This window comes from Heteronotia binoei, chromosome 11 (assembly GCF_032191835.1).
Source record: "Heteronotia binoei isolate CCM8104 ecotype False Entrance Well chromosome 11, APGP_CSIRO_Hbin_v1, whole genome shotgun sequence".
Taxonomy (NCBI): Eukaryota; Metazoa; Chordata; class Lepidosauria; order Squamata; family Gekkonidae; genus Heteronotia; species Heteronotia binoei.
The window spans coordinates 52,758,188-52,783,806 of NC_083233.1; the positions used below are offsets into that span (position 1 = coordinate 52,758,188).

General features: G+C 43.7%; 1 protein-coding gene across 1 annotated transcript; it reads right to left on the reverse strand.

The window, feature by feature from the left end:
- Positions 1–27: 27 nt before the first annotated feature.
- Positions 28–24,400, reverse strand: LOC132578992 (2'-5'-oligoadenylate synthase 3-like). Its single transcript, XM_060249145.1, has 11 exons — positions 24,148–24,400; positions 22,007–22,295; positions 21,424–21,608; positions 20,608–20,858; positions 14,347–14,506; positions 9,254–9,598; positions 7,726–8,014; positions 6,917–7,151; positions 5,169–5,220; positions 522–754; positions 28–223 (listed from the first exon to the last, which is right to left on the reverse strand). Exons 1-11 carry the CDS (start codon positions 24,325–24,327, stop codon positions 61–63), a joined length of 2,382 nt encoding a protein of 793 aa, XP_060105128.1. The 5' UTR covers positions 24,328–24,400; the 3' UTR covers positions 28–60.
- Positions 24,401–25,619: the final 1,219 nt, after the last annotated feature.

Consider the following 25,619-nt stretch of genomic DNA (forward strand, 5'->3'; position numbering starts at 1 on the left):
GTTAAAAAATAAGCAAATAAGTCTCCCTAACCCACATGGACATCAAAGGGAGCATTCCATTCATTTCTGTCTCACCGGCACATCCCAATGGAGGACTGAGGGCACATAGTCGTTTGTGCAGCATTTCTGACTCAAACAATATTCAGCTTCTTGTGCAAGTAGATCCCAGCGACTCCCCTGCCCCAGGAGTCCAGTTGGGTCAGCTGGATCCAGGATGACAGGTCTGAAATCCATCAACAGAAATAGCCAGTGAGGTAAAGTGATTAAAGCACTGAACATGAGCCTGGGAGACGGATAACAAAGTAGAGGGCAGTAATGTTTTCTAGGAATAAATAAAACTTCTCTTCAAATGAAGGTAGGATAAGCAATTACAGAGCAGATGAATATAGAATCCACCAGGTCTTTAGCAATGTGCAGCCTTGGCAGGACTCAGGAAGTGATCCTTGAACACTAAAAAAGATTATTACAAGTAAATCCTTAGATTCAGCTGCAAAGTGTGTGAAAGAACATGGGAAACTGACCTGGGCTTCCTGAGCTGGCCTATCAGGTATTGTTTGAGAGTCTCATTCCGAAAGTCATAGTACTTGGTCCAAAATATGCAGAGGTGCTCATATTGCTGGAGGAGCCAAAGCACTGTCCGAAATCCTTCTGCCATGTTAAAATCTGTCTTCCCACTTCCTTTCTCCCAGGCATAGACAGCCAGTAGCTCCAGTACATATTTTGGGGGCAGCTGCCTGTACTGATTATTCACGTACTAGGAAAGATAGGAGGAAAAAAGTTGGAGTGTCAGAACTTGAAAGGTTTTATTAATTTCTGTTATGTAATCAAGAGAATGCATTAGGAGTTGCAATCACAGAAAAGAAGGGAAATGGAGGGAGTGCTTTTGCTGTTACACTCAGGAAGTGATCCTCCTTGTTTTGTTGTTGCTGGGGGAAGAAGGGCTTGGGTGTATTTTAATGTTGAATACTACTATTAACTACCTGGGAACCTTAACAGAGAAGCAGGCTTTACAGCTGAAATAGAAAATACAAAATGTAACCAAAATTAATTTTTCCCATTTATCTCAGCCATTGAAGAAGATTTAAATAGTTTTATAATTTGTTGAATGTTAGTCAATACAGCAAACATGAATTCTAAGTCAAGCCTTTCAGAAGGTTAAGTAATATAAGAACATAAGAGAAGTCATGTTGGATCAGGCCAATGGCCCATCCAGTCCAACACTCTGTGTCACACAGTGGCAAAAAAAAAAGGAAGTTCACAACTGGGGCTAGAAGTCCTTCCAGTTTGCCCCCACCCCAAGCACCAAGAATACACAGCATCACTGCCTCAGACCGTTCCAATAATATGCTGTGGCTAATAGCCACTGATGGACCTCTGCTCCATATTTTTATCCAAACCCCTCTTGAAGCTGGCTATGCTTGTAGCCGCCACCACGTCCTGTGGCAGTGACTTCCACATGTTAATCACCCTTTGGGTGAAGAAGTACTTCCTTTTATCCGTTCTAACCCTACTGCTCAGCAATTTCATTGAATGCCCAGGAGTTTGTGTATTGTGAGAAAGGGAGAAAAGTACTTCTTTCTCTACTTTCTCCATCCCATGTATAATCTTGTAAACCTCTATCATGTCACCCTGCAGTCAAGGTTTCTCCATGCTAAAGAGCCCCAAGCGTTTTAAACTTTCTTCATAGTGAAAGTGTTCCAAACCTTAAATCATTCTAGTTGCCATTTTCTGGACTTTTTTTTAATGCTATAATATCCTTTTTGAGGTGCGGTGACCAGAATTGTACACAGTATTCCAAATGAGACCACACCATCGATTTATACAGGGGCATTATGATTCTGGCTGATTTGTTTTCAATTCCCTTCCTAATAATTCCCAGCATGGTGTTGGCCTTTTTTATTGCAATCATACACTGTCTTGACATTTTCAGTGAGTTATCTACTACGACCCCAAGATCTCTCTCTTGGTCAGTCTCTGCCAGTTCAAACCCCATCAACTTGTATTTGTAGCTGGGATTTTTGGCCCCAATGTACATTACTTTGCGCTTGGCCACACTGAACCTCATCTGCCAAGTTGACGCCTACTCACCCAGCCTCAACAGATCCCTTTGGAGTGCCTCACAATCCTCTCTGGTTCTTACCACCCTGAACAATTTAGTGTCATCTGCAAACTTAGCCACTTCACTGCTCTCAACTCCAAATCATTTATGAACAAGTTAAAGAGCATGGGACCCAGTACCGAGCCCTGCGGCACCCCACTGCTTACCATCTTTTACTGCGAAGATTGCCCATTTATACTTACTCTCTGTTTCCTATTAATCAGCCAGTTTTTGATCCACAAAAGGACTTGTCCTTTTACTCCATGACTCTCAAGCTTATTAAGGAGCCTTTGATGAAGAACTTTATCAAAAGCTTTCTGGAAGTCAAGGTAAACAACATCTATTGGGTCCCCTTTGTCCAAATGTTTGTTCACCTCCTCAAGGAACTGTTACAGGTTAGTGAGGCAAGATCTTCCCTTACAGAACCCATGCTGAGTCTTCCTCAATTACTTGTGTTCATCAATGTGCCTACTCATTCTGTCCTTGATAATGGTTTCTACCAACTTTCCCGGTATTGAAGTCAGACTCACTGGCCTGTAATTTCCTGGATTTCCTCTGGAACCCTTTTTAAAGATGGGGGTGGCATTTGCTACCTTCCAGTCCTCAGGAACGGGGGCAGATTTAAATGATAGACTACATATTTTTGTCAGGAGATCCACAAGTTCACCTTTGAGTTCTTTCAGAACTCTTGGATGTATGCCATCCAGACCTGGTGACTTATTAGTCTTTAATTTGTCTATCAGTTGTAGGACCTCCTTTCTTGTCACCTCAATCTGACTCAGGTCCTTCAACAACCCTTCCAAAATTAGTGGTTCTGGAGTGGGCAAACACTTCTCATCTTCCACAGTGAAGACGGAGGCAAAAAATGCATTCAGCTTCTCAGCCATTTCCCTATCCTCCTTCAGTAATCCTTTTACCCATTGGTCATCCAAGGGCCCCACTGCCTCCCTGGCTGGTTTCCTGCTTCTAATATATTTGAAGAAATTTTTATTGTTGGTCTTTATGTTTTTTGCAATATGCTCCTCATGGTCCCTTTTTACCTGCCTGATCACAGTCTTGCATTTGTTTTGCCACAGCCTGTGTTCCCTTTTATTAATCTCACTTGGACTAGCCCTCCCCTGCTTAAAGGAATCCTTCTTACCTTTTACAGCTTCTGTAACTTTGTTTGTTAACCATGCAGGCTTTTTCTTATACCTGTTTGCGACTTTCCTAACTTATAAGACTTTGGCAGACAGTCCATACTGTTTGTCACCATCTCAGTGGACAACTCTGATCCATTACCTGGTAGAAAAGTAATAGCTAACACTTCATCTCTTTGAGATGAGTCCTCCCGAACCAGAGACATTTCATCTCCTGGAGGCTTTCCCCCAAGATTTAGTTTTAAAACTGCTCTGCCACCTTTTTTGATTGTAAGCACCAGCAGCCAGGTTCCTTCTGGGGACAAGTGGAGACCATCTCTTTTGTACAGTTCCCACTTGTTCCAGAAAGCATCCCAGTGCCTAACAAACTTAAACCCTTCCTCCCTACACCATCGTCTCATCCACATATTGAGACTTCTGATTTGTGCCTGTCTCTCCTGCCCTGCACGTGGAACAGGTAGCACTTCTGAGAAGGCTACCTTGAAGGTCCTGGCCTTAAGTTTCCTGCCTAGCAGCCTAAATTTTTCCTCCAGGACCTCTCGACTGCATTTCCCCACATCACTGGTGCCAACATGCACCACGACCACTGGCTCCTCCACAGCACTGTCTATCAGCCTATCTACAACACGTGTAATGTCCGCTACCTTCACACCAGGCAGGCAAGTCACCATAGGTCAGTACGCGGTTTTGCCACCCAGCTGTCTCCTTGCCTAAGGATCGAATCACCAACTACCAAGACCCCCCCCCACCTCCCTGCCCAGGGTTGGTTCCTTGGCGCAAAAGGATATCCGCTCAACAACTGAAGAAGAGGTCCCTTCTGAGGGCAAATTCCCCTTGTCCTCAGCACGGTGCCTTGTTTCCTCTCGACCCTCATGCTCCCTGGCAGCAACGGGGCTGCCATTTTCAGACTGGGGCTCATCTAACACATCCCCGAGAGTCTTCTCTGAGTGCCTAAATGACTCTCTCTGCATCTCCAGGTCCGCCACCTGGACCTCAAGGGTACGAACTTGTTCCCTGAGGACCAGGAGCTCCTTGCATCGAGCACACACCCAAGAATTCTGTCCTGTGGACAGATAGTCATAACATGTGACACTCAGTGCAAAACAATGGAAAGCTCCCACCCCCCTGCTGGCATTCTACCTTCATGATACAGTCCCCCTTTAAATCCTGTTGTGTTTATGTGGCTCTCCTTCTGGAGAGTCTACTTACCTTATTGGGAACACAAGGAAAATAGGGATCCGGGTTCCTGGTCCTTCCTGGGCTTCTTACAGAGCCCCCAGGCCAAGAGCCCTTCGGCTCACACCAAAGGCTTGTGCCTCCGGCAAGGTGCAGCTTAATAATGCAAAGAGGGTGGGGCCTCAGTCTGCCCCAGGAACACAACCACTCCCAGTCAATCAGCAACAATCACCTACAGCCCCCTCAAAACAAACAGCAATTCCCCAGCAACCACACAAATTCAGAAATTCTCAGCAATCACACAATTCACACTTCTCAGCAATTTCCCCAGCTGTTTAGAAAGCCAATCCTCACCCTTATAGCCTTCTTATCTGCTCTCTCTCAGAGCTCTCTTAAATATAAAATACGTATCAACTTAGTTATGCATTTTATATTATTTGAGAAAGTGATCCTTCAGTAGCCATAACAAATGAGTGGGGGCGGGACACCAGCCAGAGGACACAATGCTGTAATAATGATGATTTCAATGGTGTAATTTATTATATTTGATTTATAGGCTACCCTTCCCTGTGACCAGGGCTCAGTGCAGCTAACAACGTACTAAAATACAATAAGATAAGATTAAAACAAAATAGTAAAAATATTAATTATATTGCTGATTGCTAACATAATTTCTTCAATGCCTCCTGGTGGGGGGGAGGCTTACAGAGATTGGGGGGGGGGGGAGTATGAGAGTGCTAGACTTTTCAATTTACCATTGCTGCCTCAAACAAATGGGCCTGGCAGAACATTTCTGCCTTACATGCCCTGAGGAAAGGAAGTAAACCCCTCAAGGCATGGATGTCATCAAGCAGAAAGTTCCATCAGGTAGGGGCCAAGGCTGAAAAGGCCCTGATCCTGGTTGAGGATAGCCAGATCTCTCTTGGGCCAGAGACCACTGGTAAGTTTTCTTTTCAGAGCAAAGAGTTCTTCTTGGGGCATACCGGGAGAGACGGTCTCAAAGGTATGATGGTGTAATAGTGATTTCAATTACTAATGATTTAGTTGTAGATCCTGCCCTTCCTCCAAGGAGCTCAGGGCTATGTACATTGTCCTCCTCTCCTTCACACCATCCCCGCAAGAGAGGTTACCTGGGGACAGAACTGATATTACTAGAGTCAACCCTAGTGAACATCTTGAATCAGTGGGACCTAGAACCCAAGTTTCCCCAAGTCTGGTGGGAATAGATAAATTACAGAACACTTATTCTAATACCTGATCCAAGTAGACTGTTAGAAAGAATGATTAGGTATATAGAAGAACAAAGTCTACTGTCTAAGAATCAGCATGATTTCTGCGAAGGGAAGTCCAGCCTCAACATCCCTTTGGTGTTCTTTGAAAGTGTCAACAAACAGATAGAAAGTGACAATCCAGTAGACAATATATACGCAGATGTCCAAAAATACTTTTATAAAATCTCCCTCACCAATGGGATGAAGGCAGGTCTGTTCATGAATTAGTAATAGTAACTGGTTAACAAACTGGATGGACCAGGCTAACCCAATATTGGAAGGTAAGCAGAGACAGCCTGGTCAGTATTTGGATGGGAGACCATCAACAAAATCCAGGATTGCCACAAAGAGGTAGGCAATGATAAACCACCTCTGAACATCTCTTGCCTTCAAAACCCTTGAAAACCCTATGGGATCACCTTAATTCATCTGCAATTTGATGGCACTTACCATCAGAAAAAACAAGAATGAAAGCATTGGGACTAGAGCTAACTAACTTGGTATGCAGTAGTAGTTTGAGTGTTGAACTAGGATCTAAGAGAACCAGTTTCAAGCCCCACTCTGCCATGGAATCTGACTGGCTGCTCTTGGGCTAGTCACTTTCAGTGGGAGTAACATGGCTGAGGCCTGAAAATATCAACACGGAATGACAACAATATATAAGCAAAATTCCTGAGAATAAAATGAAGGAAGGGAGGACAGTGAATGCTGCCCTGATCTCCTATGAGGAATGGTGGGGGGGGAAGCACTAAATAAATATACCAGCCAACACAATGCAAGTGCTCCACAGCTCATGACTGAGCTGTGAGCCATCCAAAGAACTAGATGGACTACAAATTTAAATAGGTAAAAGGGATTCCTTCTTAACAAATGAAACTAGGTCACAGAATTCACTACCACCAGAGGATCATAGGATAAGGAGCCTATAAAAGTTAGTTTGGACAAATTCATGAAGCAGAAATCCATCACCTGTCTAATGGCTATGAGGAGGCAGCATACCCCTGAGCACCAACTCCAAGGTGACATAAGTGGGAGAAGGCTAGCACCTTCATGTGCACTTCCTAGCAGCATCTGGCTGATTATTGTAGTAAACAGGATGCTGGACTAGATGGACCTTTGTTTTGAGCTAGCCATCTTCTTATCGGAGTGGGAGTAATGTGCTGAGATTTGAGGCTGCAGTGCAGTGCAACACTAATTTATGAGAAAAGTTCAACACAGTGAGACCTCTTTACACTTCAAAACAGGAACCTATGCTATGCATCAAAGTCCATGGAATCTTGTCAAGCTGCCATACCTCTTTGTACCAGTGCTTCAGCAGGCGGATGAGGCTCTTCAGTTTAGTTGGCCGATCAATGATGAAGTCCTTCTGCAACTCAGTGAAGCAGGTGGAGAACTCACCACTTTGGTTACTGCTGTCAATCAGGTCAATGTATACTTCTGGGGAAGGCTTGATGCCTTTTCTCTGACCTGTCACCAAAAACAAGATTGGACCAAGAAAGCACAGAATGTGTAAGAAGTGTATCTTACACATACTGTTCTGTTTCATTACATAACATTATTCATCTGGATCCAAGCAGGTCTAGATTAAGATGCACTGAGGCCCTGAGCTATATGAAATTTAAGAGACCCCATAAAAGTACCCAAAATGGCAAGTGAGTAGTAGTATCGGCGGGGGAGGGGGGATGTTTTTATATTTAGACACCTCTCATAATCTGAGGCCCTGCTCTGTAGTTTACTTCACTTGTACATAAATCCAGCTGTGCCTCTAAGCCAAAGTTTATCTAAAATTCTGATAAAAGAGATAGTTAATGACCTTCCCACCCTGCAGGCATATCAGGGAGTTACCGATTAGGCTGTTCAACTATTGCAGTTGATGATGTAGCACTCTAGTGTAAAAAGAAGACTGAAAGATAAATGAGAGAAATCAAGAGCAATGCCATTAGCATTAAAACTCCTGTTGGGGGAGTCTGACACCAGAAGCTGCCACCACCCTGAGTTCCAACTGGGAAGAGGACTCCAACCCGTGTGCAAACATACTCACCAAGAGCATCAAAGGCTGGCAGCACATCAAACTCAATGAAATCTTCACGATCATAAGAGCAGAGTCTGAAGCTGAGCACACGTGGGTTTAACCACTTGGTTGGCTCAAAAATCACATTTATATTCTTTTGTTGTTTGTTCTTGAATTCTTCAAGCCTCTTCTGAATCTCCAGGATGATCCCCTTCCGATTTAGTTCCTGGTCCTTGTATCGCTTGAAGATGCTGAGAAACACCACAAGATCAGCATCCGAGCCCCCTTTCAGAGCCGTGCCTTTCCCCGATGAGCCTCCCTGTGAAGGAGAGTCTACATAGCATGAGCAGGAAAGAGGAGCCAGAAGGGTTTGAATCTCCAAGGCAGTGCTCACCAGGGAGACAAACCGTGTCCCTGGGCACACCCCTCTGTAAGTGACCAGTTATTATTCCCTTCCACTGGGAATAATAGAAATGAGTTGTGGATGGCTTGGGATTGTGCTGCGATGGAGCCACTTTGTGTGATTAATTGTTCAGTACTCAAGATAACCAGGTGTGTTTGTATAATGAGTCTCTGCACAAAGTCAGAAATGGACTGTACTTCCTCCTTCTTACACACAAGCACAGAGATCCTTGCAATAAGCTACCTTTTCTTGCACATACACACTCTAAGAACAAAAGGCATTCTGAGCAATCATTACATATTCGTAAGATCTCTATGTGACATAAGGTATTTGTGATGCTGATCTGAGAAGGGGAGAGCTTTCCTCACACCTGCAATATTTAATTAATTGCATTATATCCCACCTTTCTCCCCAAAGCAAACCCAGAGCAGTTTCTATTGCTCTCCTCTCCTCCTGTTTATCCTCACAAGAACCTTGTGAAATAGGCTAGGCTGAGAGTTTGTGAGTGGCCCAAGGTCACCCAGCAAGCTCCCATGGCAGAGTGGGGCTTGGAGCAGCAGCCTCCTACTCTGCAGGCCTGATTCCCTTCAATGAGAAGACCAGCAGTCCTGCAAGGAGGGCACTGCTGGGCAGCCGACCACCCACTGCCGCTGACCAGGGAGGGAGGCTGAATGAACTGGGCTAGGAACTTCTCGGAAAGGAGAACTGGGGTTTGGGTGCAGAAGGCTCCTGCATCATCAGAGGGGACAGAAGCATCACCAGAGTAGCCGCATTGTGTTCTTCTTCATAGGCCACCTTGAGGATCCTTCAGAATCCAGTGGCCTATGTCACATGGCTCCCACCAGTGTTTAGTGGGAAAGCCTACTAAAAGTGTGACAGACCATGAAAGGGACGCACACCACCCACCCACCCCATGGTGCCTCTACCTATCCCTCAAAGTGTAACCTTACAAATGTATGCAGCTCTCAAGTGTCATTGTGGCTAGGCATTGGCATTTCCCAGTCAGGCATTCCAAGACCCGCCTGGACACACAATTCTTCCTCCCATCCAATCCAAACTCCTGGGGGTGGCGACAAATTGTATGATTGGTTCCGAGTCCTGCGGCCCCGCCCCGAACAGCCCCCTCCCCGCCAAATCCAAGCCTCCAGCACCGACCTTGACCACCTTCAACACCCGGGGCCGGGGTGCGGGGGAATCTTTGAAGCAATTCTCCCGCAGGAACGTGCAGATGAAGTTGATGGCCCAGCGCACGTCGTCCAAGAACTCCTGGTCGGGCTGGAGGTGGTCGAAGATGAACTTATCCAGCCGCCCGGCGTTCGTGTCGTAGAGATCCATTGCCGAGAACGTCGCAGACTCCGACTCCGGAACGAGGACAGAGTGTCGCTGACTCGGAGCTGCGCCTGACTTTCGTTTCCCTGACTGCAGAGGAGTTTCGCTTTCTGGTTGACACTCGATTGGCCGACTTCCCTGTAAAAGGGCGTCGTTAGATTCCGAGTGTTGCTGCAGTCACGCAAATGCAGTTCTGGGAGGCCTCTTTTCAGCAGAGAAGCAGTCGGGCCTGGGGTCTCTGCCAAACTTGGTGCCGCTTTTCCGCTTCAAGCGCCCAGTTTTTGCTTTCTGTCTCTATTGTGTGTGGACTCAATTGAAGACTATTTGGGTGCTCCTTCCTGGCTCATTGGAGCCATATTGACTGAGCTTGGGGACTTGGGAACAATGGGCAGCAGGTTCCAAATCTCTGCTGCCCTACACCAATCACAAGCCCCGCCGCTTTGAATGACCCAATAACGTGCTTGCGCAGGAGCCCTGAAGTGTATATAGTTCTCCCGTTGGCCTAGTCCTTTAGGCTTGTAGTAGAGCAGCCATCACTATGCTGTATCAAATATATGTTTATCACTGCTACCTTGTCTCATCAATGCATAGAACCCACTATGTTATAGTCTCCAAGGGGACTCTGGACACCATCAAGTCCTTCAAGTTATGCAAGTCTCAGTAAGGTAACTAAATAAGGGACTGCCAAACAAGGTTTATTCTTGGCCATCTGGAGGCCCCTTGGCCACCTTCAGGTCCAGTACTAGACCACTTCAGCCAGCTGTCCCTGGGCGAGGTTGACAGGATCCTGTGTGCTGTGAAGCCTGCCCCTTGGCCCCCTGTCCATCATGGCTAGCAAAAGCAGGCAGTGATGGAATGTGTGGGGGGGCAAATATAATCACTTTGTCTTTGAGTTCTGGGACAAAACCAGAGGTTTTAAAAGAGGCAGTGGTGAAACCACTCTTGAAAAAACCATCTCTGGATCCTAAAGACCCAGCCAGTTTTGAATCTCCCATTTCTGGATAAGGTAGTTGAGAGAGAGAGAGAGAGCAGTAGAACAGCTTCAGGGTTTCCTGGAAGATCCCTCTACCTGGACCCATTTCAGTCTGGATTTCACCCCAACTATGGGACAGAGACGGCACTGGTCACCCTCACAGATGATCTGCAATGACATCCGGATTGGGGCACATTAGCAGTGCTGTTGTTAGATCTAACAGCAGCATTTCACGTGGTTGACTACGACCTCATGACCCACTGCCTCACATGGGGATATGCAGACCAGCTTTGCAATGGCTAGTCTCATTTCTCCATGGGAAGGGTCAGCGGGTAGAGCGTGGGGAGAGGACATCACCATATTACCCTTTGTTATGTGGCATCCCTCAGTGCATCTATATGCACCCCCTCACCCAGACAGTCCGAAGGTTTGGGCTGGGTTGTGTCATCAGTATGCTGATGACCAATATTCCCTCTAAACTGCCTAATCTTGTGAGCAAAAATTCTACTTTGTGAGCTACTAGCATTAAAGTTGTAAGCAACTGCATAAATTATTGTGCTCTGGGGCCATCCTTCCTGGAGCTGGAGGCTAAAAAACTGAGCTAGCTCACACATCAGCTCAGAGGGAACATTGCTGATGATACCCAGCTATACCTGATGATGGACATCCGGCTGGATACTGTCCCAGACATTTTGACCAAGGGTCTCAATGCTGTGGCTACTTGGTTAAAGGGGAGCCAACTGAAACTGTATCCAATGAAGATGGAGGTCCTGTACCTGGGTCATGGGGAAATTAAGTTGGGGATCCAGCTCCCAACTCTGGACGAGGTGCCACTAACACCTGCACCAGTGGTAAAGAGTTTGGTTGTTGGGATGCCTCACTTGGAGGCCCAATTCACAGCAGTTGCAAGATCTGCATTCTTCCACCTGCAGCAGATCAACCACCTGGTCCACTACCTCTCCCCAGCCCCACGACGTAGTTACAGTGAATCAAAGCAACAGTCACTTCCAGGCTGGATTACTGTGACTTGCTTTATGGAGGGCCACCTTTGAGACTGATCCAGAAACTGCAGCTGGTCCAAAAAGCAGCAGATGTCCTCACAGAAATACCTCTGAGAAAACACATACATCCCCAGCCCAAAAGATGTCCATTTAGCCTCGACCAGAGCCAAAGCTTTTTTGTCTCTGGCACCAGCCTGCTGGAACACTCTCCCTAGTGAGATCTATTGCAGTTCCACACAGCCTGTAAAACGGAGATGTTCAGCCAGGCCTATGACTGAGATGGTGGCAGTTTATCTATAGTGGCCTCCCCTGCTCTGCTCTGTTCTACTTAGCTCTGCCTAACAATGTTTATAGTCCATCATAGCTATTTTCGTTGCCCACCCGCTTCCCATGTTCTGTTTCAATCTGCAGCCACACAGCCAATTTACTGAACTGAACCTCTTAAGGGTTTTCATGTAGTCATATTATCTATAATTGTTTTATGGCCTGTATTCGATTTTAAATTTTTGTTTGTTTTAAGAATGTTGCAACCAACCCTGAGCCTTCTGTGCAGGGGCAGAGGACTAGAAATAGGGTTGCCAAGTCCAATCAAAGAAATATCTGGGGACTTTGAGGGTGGAGCCAGGAGACTTTGGGGGTGGAGCCAGGAGACACTGGGGGCGGAGCCAGGAACAGGGGTGTGACAAGCATAATTGAACTCCAACGGGAGTTCTGGCCATCACATTTAAAGGTACAGCACATCCTTTTAAATGACTTCCTTCCATAGGAAATAATGAAGGATAGGGGCACCTTCTTTTGGGGCTCATAGAATTGGACCCCCTAGTCCAATCTTTTTGAAACTTGGGAGGTATTTTGGGGAGAGAAACTAGATGCTATACTGAAAATTTGGTGCTTCTATCTCAAAAAACAGCCCCCCCAGAGCCCCCAAACCCGTGGATCGATTCCCCATCATTCCCTATGGGAATCGTTCATGGAGGTGCATGATGGCTGTGGGGGCGGGGCTTCCCCCGACAGCCAACTGGCAGGGGGAGGGGGAAAGCCTGTAAAACGGGGGGATCCCCCTCTGGGACCTGGGGATTGGGAAGCCTAACTAGAAATCAGATCAGTCAGTCAATCTTCTATGCTTTCCCCCTCTACTGCACAAAAACCTGACACCTTGCCTGGTCTTGAACTTTTTCTTGATAAAAGAGAACAGGAAAAAGGTATGAGACTTGCTAGAGAAAGACACAAAAAGGAAGAGGAGGAGAGAAGAGGAGAACGACAGATACTAAAAATGTACAAATGGGCATAATTCCATAGTAACACAGACAAACACAGAAAGCAATTGCCTTCCTCAGTGTTCACTAGTCATAAATGTCACAAAATGTATGTTTATTCTTGACTAGGCAAACAATTGGAATCTGCAACAGTGCTGGCCCCAAACCATTTAAGGCCTTAATGACCCCAATTAGGACTTTGATTGACATCCAGAAGCAAACTGGCAGCCAGTACAAATCAGAGTGTGCTTTGAAGAATATAGCTAGAAGGTGTTGATAATTTGTGCTGCAAGAGAATACTTAATATTTTTCCAAAACTCTGGTTACATGTTTTAAGACCAATGGATGATGCACTGAAATTTCATCTGCAACTTCTGAGGAAGAGCTGAAAACAAATTATACCCGAACACTTGTCAAGTCAAAGATAGGTATATTTCCATCTCTTTAGTATTACCGATTTCTACACCTACTTGTTGGACTGATTTAGACAATTTTTGATTGCAAGCCATGTTTTCTGTTTTGATCTTTTCAGCATGGCCTTGATTTTGTGAGCTGTTATCCTAAGGACTGTATTATTTTTGTGCTAGCTTTATTAAGAAATGAGTTACTGACACTGTATGATTATTTTTATATATTTATTGGTTTTTTGTACACAATAATTTTTGCATAGAATTTGATCCTGGTTTTGATTTTTGATATGGTGATTTCTTTCTTTATTTTGTTCTACTTATACACTGTGGGCCCTGTTTTTCTAGTGCAGAGATCCCAGCAGCAGCTCCAGGTAACAGTCAGGAAGCTTCATCTGGGATGAACAGAAGTTTCTCAGAACTTTTCAAAGGCAGCCCCACATAGAACACATTACAATAGTGGAGTCTGATGTGGCTGAGTACAGACAGGCAGCTTGAGGTGGCAGGCAGCCTCCCATCTCAGAAGAAAGCCAGTTTAGTGAAAAGCACCCCGGGGGCAGTCAGACACAGAGATGGGCTGCACAAACCCCAGAGGAATGGTCACACCACTCAAGCACATGAGTAATGCTTCCCTGGTGTTTGGACAGCTGGGAAAGGTGCTCTGGAAGTGTTTCAGCGATTTCCTACCACTTACTACTTGGTAGCTTTTTGAAGCGGCAGAGTGACAGCGGAGGACAAGGTAAGGGCGGGAGCAAGATGGGACCCAGATTCACACATTTGAATGTGCCATTTAAATCCGGACATGGGCCATTCCTGTATGAGCCCAAATTGGCCATCTGAATTCAGCCTGTAACTATGGCAAGTCAGATTCCTCCAGGAAAGCATGCAGCTGGCATGTAAGCCTAAACTGACAGGAAGCACTTCTGGGCACTGCAGCCACCTATTAATCAGGAAAGAGCCCATACAGCAAGACTGGATCTTCAAGGGAAGCTCAGCTGCACTCTTGAAGGTGTGATCACCAAGTTCCAACTTGCATGCAGCTGCTTAATGGGGAAGTTTTATTTCCCCTTCCCTCTTTTCTGTTCCAAAATAGGGGTGGTGCTTCGTTTCTTATTAGGGAGAGCTTTTGGGACAGATGACTCCTTCAAAGGGAGTAGCAACTTATGTAAAAGCAAGACACCACAAAGAAGAGACAAGAGGATGAGAATTCACTCCAACTGCTGGCACTTGGAAGTCTACCCATGGGGGAAGAAAACTCCAGCACCACAGAGGCAATTCATTCCAAAAGAGGTATTTTAGTGCACTGTGACCTCACCGAAATGTCCCAATGAGGAAGACAACATTTCTGACGAGAGCAATGTTCAGCTTCTTGTGCAAGCAGATCCCAGCGGCTCCCCTCACCCACGATCCCAGTTGGATCAGCTGGGTCCAGGATGATCGGTCTGTAATGCAAGAACAGCAACAGCCCATGAGGCACAGTGGTTAGAGGGCTACACACAAGAGCAGGCAACCTCTGTTTACAACCCTGCTCAACCATGAAGCTCATAACATGACCAAAAGCAACCTAAGCCCTGTTTTTTCCTATCTGCTGTTAAATGGGAATGTTACCTTTAAAATACTGCAAAGCATTCTGAACCTTAAGACATCACATAGCAGCCAGACCACACCCCTCACTGTACATAATCACTTTACCAATTGTCAGACAAATTAGTCAAATGGGCTGGATGGTACGAAGAATACAATGTTAAGGCTTTCTAAAGACTGAATGCTATGTAGCTTAACTTAACAATGAAGCAAAAAGATTGAGGAACAAATAATTCTACTGAAACTGTGATCTTATCATTAATACATAAAAAAACACAAAACATATGGATCAAACTTATTTCAATTTTAATAGTCTTCAGTGGTCCCCAAAATGTTAAAACAGTAACAGTATTTTTCCATAGAGTTTGCAAAATAAGTCAAGTGGTGGAAACATAAAATAGAATGCCTATTTTATGAACAGAATATAAAACAAAGTCCCTTCAAGGAATTATTTGGAGGACATTTCCTACAAAGCTGTTTCCACTGCAAATTATTATATTTCAGATACCTGAAAGGTAAAAAATGGTTGAGGGGGAGCGGGCTGAAATTGAATCCAGCGAAGACAGAAGTCCTTTGCCTGGGTCGGGGCGCCCGGGAAGGGGAAATACCTCTTCCGGTCTTCGACGGGGCGCCGTTGAAAGCGGCGCACCGGGTTAGGAGTCTGGGAGTCTTACTGGAGCCTTCATTATCAATGGAGGCTCAGATTGCAGCCACTGCCAAGTCAGCCTTTTTCCACCTAAGGCGGGCAAGGCAGTTGGCTCCCTTCCTAGAGCACCAAGATCTGGCAACGGTACTTCACGCAACGGTCACCTCGAGGCTGGATTACTGTAATGCCCTCTACATGGGGCTGCCTCTGTACCGAACCCGGAAGCTGCAGCTGGTGCAGAACGCAGCGGCCAGACTGTTGCTGGGGCTCCCTAAATGGGAGCACATACAGCCTGGGCTGCGCGAGCTGCACTGGCTGCCAGTTATATACCGGGTTCGTTACAAAGTGCTGGTCATTACCTTTAAAGCCCTATATGGTCGAGGACCTGTCTACCTTAGGGACCGTCTCTCCCCATATGAACCCCAGAGAGCACTGAGGTCAACTGGAAAAAACTTGCTGACCACCCCCGGACCAAGAGAGGTGAAGCTGCAATGCACCCGCAATCGGGCCTTCTCCTCTGTAGCCCCGAGACTATGGAACCAACTCCCAGAGGAAATGCGGGCCCTGCGGGACCTTGAACAATTCCGCAGGGCCTGCAAGACCTTCCTCTTCCGACTGGCCTTCGCTGAAGAAAGAAGCTGCTAAGGATAACCGCCACCACAAAAGAATGAATAGCAATAGCACTTTAATAATTTAATTTAATTGATTGATTGATTTTAAACTTGTCAGAATTTTGAATGCTGGATGTAATTTTGTTTTTATATAATGCTGTTAGCCGCCCTGAGCCTGCTCCGGCGGGGAGGGCGGGATACAAATAAAAATTATCTATCTATCTATCTATCTATCTATCTATCTATCTATCTATCTATCTATCTATCTATCTAACAAATCATAGAAAGGACCTGTTGTGAAAAATATTGGGTATAAATTAAAATAAATACATTCAGAATATCAACTTTTGCACATTGTACATTAACAGTGGGTGAAGTTGATAGCTAACAAGCTAATCACAGGCTGCTATAAAATGATAACGAAACCAGTCAACAGTACTACTGCAGTGATATATACCATTAAAGGTCAAAGGATTTTATACTAAGAAAATTTAAAATCACCTACCATATACAACAAAGCAGTGGGGAAAAATTTTCCCCATAGGTGTTTTGATGACACACACCAAGTGCCTCCAGTGAAAATAGGACTACATTAAATATACAATCAGTCTTATTAGGCTTAATCTCTAGATTAGAAGAGCTCAGTACTGAAAGATTAAATGTCTGCTGATATTTATTGATCAGAAAGGAAAAAAATCTTCTCCATTAAAAATACCTGTAAAGAATTTGTAGATTTGCTACAAGATAAAGAAATTGTAACATTTTTAGAAAATGAAACTAAAGCTTTTTTCCAAATAAATGACAAAGATTATATAGAGTTTCAGATGGTATGGGGCGCTTACAAAGCTATAATGAGAGGAATATTGATTACATTAAACAATAAGGATAAAAGAGCAAAAGAAAAACAGAGATTGGACATTCAAAATGAGATAAAGGGGAAAAAAGGGGAACTGAGAAAAAGACCAGGGAAAACAAAAATTATAAGGGAAATTATATTACAAACCCAAATGAGACATTTGTTGAATAAAGAAGTAGAATGGAATTTGAAAAAACTGCAACAGAAATCTTTTGAGGGTGCGGATAAACCTGGAAAGTATTTAGCCTGGCAATGGAAAAAAAAAGAGAGAAAGTAAAATTATTAATAAAATTGTGGCTGATGGAAGAGAGATAGTAGATCAAGAAGGAATAAAAAGACAATTTTTTAAGTATTATGCTAATTTATTTAAAGGTGTGAAGATAAAAAAGAAAAGATTGAAGCGTATTTGCAAAATATTAAAATAGCACCCTTAACTGAATATATGAAGAAAATTTTGAATGATCTAATTGAAAAAATTGAAATTGAAGCAGCAATTAATGCAATGAAAATGGGAAAGGCACCTGGGCCAGATGGATATACGGCTAATTTTTTCAAAACCTTTAAAGAAGAATTAGTACCAAAACTGCAAAAATTGATGAATATGATAAGAGTAAAAGGAAAAATACCAAACACTTGGAAAGAAGCTGTAATTTCGTTGATCCCCAAGGAAGATAGAGACGTTATGAACGTGCAGAACTACAGACCAATTTCATTATTAAATAATGATTATAAGATATACACAAGAATCTTGGCAGAACGACTTAAACAATATTTGATTAATTTCATAAAGGAAGATCAAGCAGGATTTCTCCCTAAAAGGCAAATAAGAGACAATATAAGAACAGTTGTAAATATTGTAGAATATTATGAAAAACATCCAGAAAAAGAAGTCGCATTATTTTTTGCAGATGCAGAGAAAGCCTTTGATAATTTGAACTGGGACATGGAAAAGATAGAACTTGGAGAACACTTCATAAGAATGATAAAAGCAATATATATGGAACAGCGAGCAAAGTTGTGTATAAATGCAGACCTCACAGAGGATATGATGATCAGTAAAGATACAAGACAAGGTTGTCCGCTTTCACCATTGTTGTTTATAATGACTCTTGAAATTTTGCTGATGCAAATATTAGACGATAAAAAAATAGAAGGGCTGAAAATTAGAGGATTTACTTATAAATATAGAGCGTTTGCTGATAATATAATGTTTATAGCCGAAAATCCTATACAAGTAATACCTTTGCTGTTAGCCAAGATACAAGAATATGGAGAGTTGGTGGGACTTTATGTTAATAAAGAAAAATCGAAATTTTTATATAAAAACATGCAAGTAAATAAGCAAAAGGAATTGCAGAGACTGACAGGATGTGAAGTTACTTCTAAAGTAAAGTATTTGGGCTTGGAGATAATAATGAGGAATATTGATTTGTTCAGAAATAACTATGAAAAGCTATGGCATAAAATGGATGAAGGTATGGTGAAATGGAATAAACTTAATCTGTCATTGCTGGGCAGAATAGCTGCAATTAAGATGAATATTCTGCCGAGAATAATGTATTTGTTTCAAACCATTCCGATTGTGAAAGATAGCAAACAATTTAATAAATGGCAAAGGAAGATTTCAACATTTGTATGGGCTGGGAAGAAACCAAGGATTAAAATGAAAATTTTAACAGATACTAAAGAGAGAGGAGGATTCCAGCTACCAGATTTAAGACTATATCATGATGCAGTTTGCTTAGTATGGATAAAAGACTGGATGACGCTGTTGAATAAAAAACTTTTAATGTTGGAAGCTCATGGAAATAAATTCGGCTGGCATGCTTATATGTACTATGGGAAGAAAAAGATGGATGGTTTTTTTTTCCTCACCATTATATCAGAAATAATTTGTTAAATACATGGATGAAGTACAAGAAATATGGTGATGAGAGAAAGCCATTATGGATAGTGCCAGCAGAAGTAATAAAAATAACAGCTGAAACCAGTGAAGAGAGAGGATTATCATACAATCAATTACTAAAAATACAAAGTGGCAAAATAGAATTGAAAACTGCTGAGGAGTTGAATAAAAAATATGATTGCTTTCAAATGCAACAAATAAAAAGCCTGGTGGAGAATGATATCAAAACCGAAGGAATAAGACGCGCAGTTACGGAAGCAAGAAAAAATACCAGAAAAATGCGATTGGATTGTAAAAGTTATAACATGAGATGGACAAACTACCAAGAATCTTAAGAGACTATGATTTGGAAGTGTATGAAAAGGAGTGGAAAAAGTTTAGATGTTCTGTAGAAGAAGAATGGAATATAAAAGGATATTGGACAATTTTTTGATAATGATAATACTAGAAAAAAGTAGAATAGGAATATAGGTTCTATGGTTTAAGGGTACCTTTAAATGTTGGTATTTTAAGTATATAACTTCGGCGGGAGTCAAGTAACGGGGGGAGGGGGGACTAGAAAATAGCATATGGGATAGATAAAAAGAAGGTATTAATGGATATGGTTACCATATGTTATCAATAAAAAAAATTGTGTTTACTAAAAAGAATTTCTGAAGGTATATAGTTCTATGGCAGAGATTTAACAGTGCAACTACTGAAAACTGCTACTAAAGTGGGCATAAAAATATAAAACAAAACAAATGCTAAAAAATGCCAGGCAAATAACATAGTATATATGCACTTAGAGCAAATATCCTACATGAACACCATCTAGTCAACATCTTGGCATAACTAACTGAGCAGCTTCTGTTACCTCACAAGTATGGATTATAGAATAATTATTGCTTTTCTAAAATAACTTTTGGATGGCCCAGGCTAGCCTGGTCTCATCAGATCTTGGAAGCTAAGCAGGGTTAGCCCTGGTTAGTGCTTGGATGGGAGACCATCAGTAAAATCTCAGAAAGCTACACAGAGGCAGGCAATGGCAAACCACCTCTGAACATCTCTTGCGTTGAAAACCCTACACAGGGGTGTCAAACATGCGGCCCGTGGGCCATATAAGACCTTTGAAGGGCTTCTATCAGGCCCCCGAGCAACTGGCTGTCATCTGCTTCCTTCTCCCTCTCTCTTGCTTCCTTCTGCATAACAGCTTGCTTTGCCAGGCTTGCTCAATCACACACGAACTACAGAGCAAAACCTCTATTTTCTCCATTGGCTGAGGCTCCTCCGTTGGGAAGGAAGAGGGAGAGCAAGAGCTTGCTTTGCCAGGTTCTCTCAGTCTCCCAGCAAACTACTGAGCCAAGCTGCTTTTCCTTCTGTTGGCTGAGGTTCCTCCCCCTCCTGGTCCCCTAGGGAAGGAAGGAAAGAGCTAGAGCTTCCTTTGCCTAGTTCCCTGGATCCCATGGGAAAAATTCAAATAAAGCACCTTTAAGACCAATGAGGACTAATGTTTTATTTTAAATTTTTTTAAAAAGAAAACTTTAATTGTGTTTGTCTATGTCCTTTATAAAGTTTATACCTCTGCTGCCTAATCTTAAATAGGTACACACATGACCCAGCCTGACATGGCCTGGCCCGACAAGGTCTCATTTACATCTGATCTGGCCCTCATAAGAAATGAATTTGATATCCCTGCCCTACAGAATTGCAATGTCAGTTGCAACTTGAAGGCACTTTCCACCACCAGCAGTATATCTTTCACAAACGTACAATCCCACTCTTTTCAGGACATACAATTGCAGCGAAGGTTACAATGTACTGCAGGCAAAGGACAGCCTTCTGAAAAGTTTGACTGTGCCTCAGGTAGAGAGTCTTGCCAGGAGAAAAGGGGAAACTGCAGGCACACAAGAAGATTCATATTTTCATCTGTAAAATGCTGGAGTGTATGAGAGACTGACCTGGGCTTCTGGAGCTGGCGAAGCAAGTACAATTTCAGAGTCTCATTCTCAAAGTCGTAGAACGTGGTCCAGAATACACAGAGCTGCTTGTATTGCTGGAGGAGGAGCAACACTGTCCGAAATCCTTCTGCCATGTCGAAATCTGGTTCCCTGCTTCCTTGCTCCCAGGCATAGACAGCCAGTAGCTCCAGCGCATACTTTGGGGGCAGCGACTCCCCCTTCTGGAGCTGCTCTTTGTATGGAAAGATGTACTAGAAGGGGGAAAAGTTGAGGAGTCAAAACTTGGAAGGTTTTGTTTCTCTCTGTTATGTACTCAGAAGATGCAATTTGCCATTCCATTCCCACAGAGAGAACAGTAGCAGCAGAAATGAGATGGAGGGGGTGGGTTTTGGGGAAGTGGTTGTTTGTTGCTGTTGCATGATACAGCTGTTTCTTAGGGCTACTAAGAAATACACACACACACACACACACACACACACACATATATATATATATATATATATATATATATATATATATATATATATATATATATATATATATATATATATATAATTCCCTCTGATATGAGTGTAGCAGATCTGCTGCCTTGCAGAGCCCAGGAAGTCTTTTATTTTATTTTTTAAAGAATGCAGAATGAAAAAAGAGGATAGAGAAAAAACACACAAGAAATATGATTATCAGAAACACAATGTAAAGGACAATTTTATAGATATTAAGGACATTCCTTGATCAAAATGCATGTATGAATATATGGCACAATAGCTTAAAAATATGCAACACAGGGGCCCAGGAAGTCTTGTCAAGCTGCTATACCTCTTTGTACCAGTGCTTCAGCAGGCGGATGAGGCTCTTCAGTTTGGAGGGACGGGCAATGATGAATTCCTTCTGAAGCTCTGCAAAGCAAGTGGAAAACTCACCACCTTGGTGGCTGCTGTTGCAGCTGTTGATCAAGTCAATGTACACCTGAGGATCAGGCTTGGAGCCTTTTTTGTACTGCCCTGTCACAGAATGCAATAAGACACAGAATGAAAAGAGCAGCTTAGAAATGTCTTTTATGCATACCGCTATTATCTCTTATCAGACTCTGGAAGACAAATCCATGACATAGTAATAAGAAAAGTGATCTTGATTTTAAACACAGCTTAATAAGCATGTGGTTTGGGGGAGAGAAGAACCAGGCAGTTCTAACAAACAGAGGGTAACCATTCTCATCTCTTTGGATAAGACCATAGCCCCAACCCAAGTGTATCTAAAATGTTTATAGCCCATTTTTCTCCGTATCAGTGGGATTTAAAGCTGATATGCAAATTTTAAGAGAATGGGGGGGAGCTTTTTATATTGCTCCTCCCCATTTCAGTTAGGAAAAGAACTTCATCCCTTGAGAAGACATCCTCACCGAGAGCATTAAAGGCTGGCAACACATCAAACTCAATCGAATCCCTGAGATCGTTAGAGTGGAGCTTGAAGCTGAGCACATGTAGGTTTGGCTGGATGGATGCCTCAAGAGTTACATCTAAACGTTCCCCATTATTTTCCTGGAATTCTTCAAGCCTCTTCCCAATCTCCTGGACGATCTCTGTATGCTTTTTGTCCTGATCTGTGTAATCCTTGAAGACACTGAGAAACACCACAAGGTTGGTGTCTGAGCCCTCTTTTAGAGCCGTGCCTTTCCCTAATGAGCCACCCTGTGAAGGAGAATTACATTTTGTCACATGTAGCCAATTTAATTCCAACAAACTGCACATCACAGCCAATAAAGATCCATCCTACACAGTGCAATATTACAACATAATGCAACAAAAACAAAAGTTGGAATTTAGCAATTGAAATGCCTCCAGAATTAAAGATGCAGCACAAAACAAGGCAATAGAAACAGGGATCAGAGAGGAAATGCAAAGAAAGTCAACCAGAAACACAACGAAGAAGAAATGACTTTGCTTGGCACTTAATTAAGATATTACATGAATCTCCCAAGGGAGAACATTTCTAGAATGTGGAACAGAAACAGAAAAAGACCCTATTCCTGATGACCACTGCAGAAAGACCCTGAGAAGAGCTAAATCTCAGCAAGCTCTTATGGTAGCAGTTGGTGCTACAAACACTCCAGTCCCAGACTATTCCAGACTTTATAAGTAAAAACCAGCATTTTGAACTGGGATCTGAAACAACCTGGAACCAAATGCAGATCTTATAATGTGGGGGGAAATACATCAACAGTGAGATATCTATCACATTCTTGAAGCAGCATCTGGGATCAGCTGAGGTTTGCAAAAAGTCTTCAAAGAGAGCCCCATATACCAGCAAACCACGTATACTTCAGCTCCAGATTTCCTCCACTTCTACAACACAACCAGGGAGTTTACCACACAGGGAAGGGCTTGTGGGGTTTTATCATTGCTGGCACAGCTGCAGATACAGCACAGCAGCAACAGGCCTTATCCACAGCAGGTTTCCCTGCAGCTTCCCTCCCCCAGTGCCCTCCCACCAGCCACACACACCCCCCCGGGGCTTCTAAAAATCCACACTATAATTTTGTTATATCAATAAACCATTGTAATAATGGGGTAGGAGAGTCTCTAAAGTCTCAGCTTTCTTTTTTTAGAAGTAACTTTCTAATAATTTCCCTTGTTAAGATACATTCACTTCATTTCCCAAGCACATATCTCTGCAAGGGAAAAAGCTAGAGGTGTACTTTTTTAAAAAGCTGAGAATTCAGGAACCTGCCACAGCCATCGCTACAATGATATATCAATATAACAGTATTGTAGTGCCAATTTCTTCAAAACATACAAAGGCCCCAATTGGCAGGAGGAGAAAATAGCTGCTTTAGGGACAGGATCAAGAAAAATGGTTGCTGTGCAACCCACACCGCAGCCATCCTGGTTTTCCTGCATTCTTTGGAGTAACACAGGTATGAGAAAGATCAGAGATAAAGTTGGGAAACCCCTGGAGGTGCACAAATGTACTATGAAGCTGTGGAGAAACAGGAGGGGAAAACCCACTTCCCAAACCCATTGAACTCTGGGCACATAGCCCATGTGGCAGCCATCCAAAAGAAACAGAACCCAGAAGAGACCTACACAGATGGCCCTATTTCACAGGGGCAGCCTCTTTTTCTAGAATCTGCCCCAGGTACATTACTGTCCTTAATTTCTGAGTTGCTTTTTTTGTCTCTTTTTGTCCATTAAAGTTTTATGTGGATGGTTTTCATTGGAATTTTAAAAAACAAAAATGGGTCAGATAGATAGAAAGGCTCCACTTGCACGCAGAGTAGCCAACTGAAGACTGGAAAATCCCTGGAGATTTGGGAGTGGAGCCTGAGGAGGCACAAGTTGGAGAGACCTCAAGCAGGGATGTGAGGCTATAGAGTCCACCCTCCCTTTTCTCCATCGGAACTGATCTCTATAGTCTGGAGATCGGTTGTTACTCCTGGAGAACTGCATGCGCCACCTGGTGATTGACAGCCCTGTTTACACATTAACAGGTAGAGCTTGTACACACACAGACCCGTTGTAGTGCCAGATCTCTAACACTGACCTTAATCACCTTCAGCACCCGGGGCTGTGGTGGGGCTGCATCTTTGAAGCAATTCTTTCGCAAGAACTCGCAGATGATGCCAATGGCCCTGCGCACTCGACCCAGGAAGTCCTCGTTGGGCTGGAGGTTTTCAGAGATGAACTTATCCAGCTTTCTTGCTTCTGTCATGTACAGCTCCATGGCAGATGAGCAGGCTGGAGAGGTGATTCCAATTGGCTTTTGGGACCCACTGAAGGAAGGAAAAAATCTACTGCACAGTCTTGGTCTGCTCTTCACTTTCATTTCCCAGCCCTTGCAGCAGTTTCATTTTCCAGAATGGAGCAGACTTGATCCCCAGCCAAACTCAGTGTGTGCATTTAAATCAACAGCTGCTGCTTCTCAGCAGATCTTGTCATCCAGCCCAGAACTCCATCCACACACCCATTCAGGAATTCCCCTTTCTCAGCTGATTCAGTTGAGCGGGGGGGGGGGGGGGGGGGAGTTGAGCATCATTCACAAGCTAATGACACCACACTGAAAACCTCTACACCACATGAATAGTTGGCAGTGAATCATCTCTTAGGTTTCGATTTCTTCCTAACTTGTCCAATTTCTGTTCCAACCCAAGCAGTAAACCATTTAAAAATGGGTTGGATGTGGGAGAAAGATCAGGGCTGACCCTGCCACTAGGCAAACTTGCCAATTGTCTAGGGCCCCGGCCTTCTGGGGGTGCCAAATTGGGTGCCCCATGTGACTCAGTGACATTATCAGTGCAGGGGTGGGGGGCACCAGAAGTTAGCCTTGCCTAGGATGGCAGACAGTCCTGGGAAAGATACTACAGGGTGGCTGGGGAAGGGGAGATGCTGCTGCTGGCTGCAGCTTGGTGTACCTTGGAATGGTCAGCTGGTGTCTTTCAAGAAGACCTACCAAAGGGCCCTGACCTGGATAGCCCAGGCAAGCCTGATCTCACCAGATCTCAAAACCTAAGCAGGGCTGACTCTGGCAGGTACTTGGATGGGAGACCTCCTTGGAATACCAGGAGCTGGAGGCAGAGGCAGGACTTATTCAGCCACCTCCCTGAATATCCTCCAGGCATCCAGTAGGGGTCAGTCACCAGAGGTTGCCCTGATTTCCAGGTGTACACACACACACACAAATACAAAAATACCCCCCAAAATACCTACCAAAGGATACACTGTTTCTAGGTCCATCACCAGGTCCATGGTAGACCTGTAGACAATCAATGAGCATATGCACAAGCAGTGTGCACTTTATTTTTCAGTGGTGCACACTGAATAATTCCTACAATACATTCAACCCATGCGCAGGTGAATGCTTGATCTGAACTCCACATTTGGTCCCCAGTTCTGTTTTTAAAGTGAATTTACTGGCTCTTTCTGACAAACAGGCATCTGTGCATACCTGCAAGGTGCTTAAGCATTCACTGAGATGTGGGAACAGAGTTACTGTCAAGCAGACACATGCTGGAAGTT

What these genes read in the sequence shown, in the direction of transcription:
- LOC132578992 (XM_060249145.1), bottom strand. Translation starts at nt 24,327, where the DNA reads ATGGAGCTGTACATGACAGAAGCAAGAAAGCTGGATAAGTTCATCTCT. An exon ending in GGGTGCTGAAGGTGATTAAG is followed by an intron (nt 22,296 to 24,147) that starts GTCAGTGTTAGA and finishes TCTCCTTCACAG; the next exon opens with GGTGGCTCATTAGGGAAAGG. An exon ending in GGCCAGCTCAGGAAGCCCAG is followed by an intron (nt 224 to 521) that starts GTCAGTTTCCCA and finishes GATGGATTTCAG; the next exon opens with ACCTGTCATCCTGGATCCAG.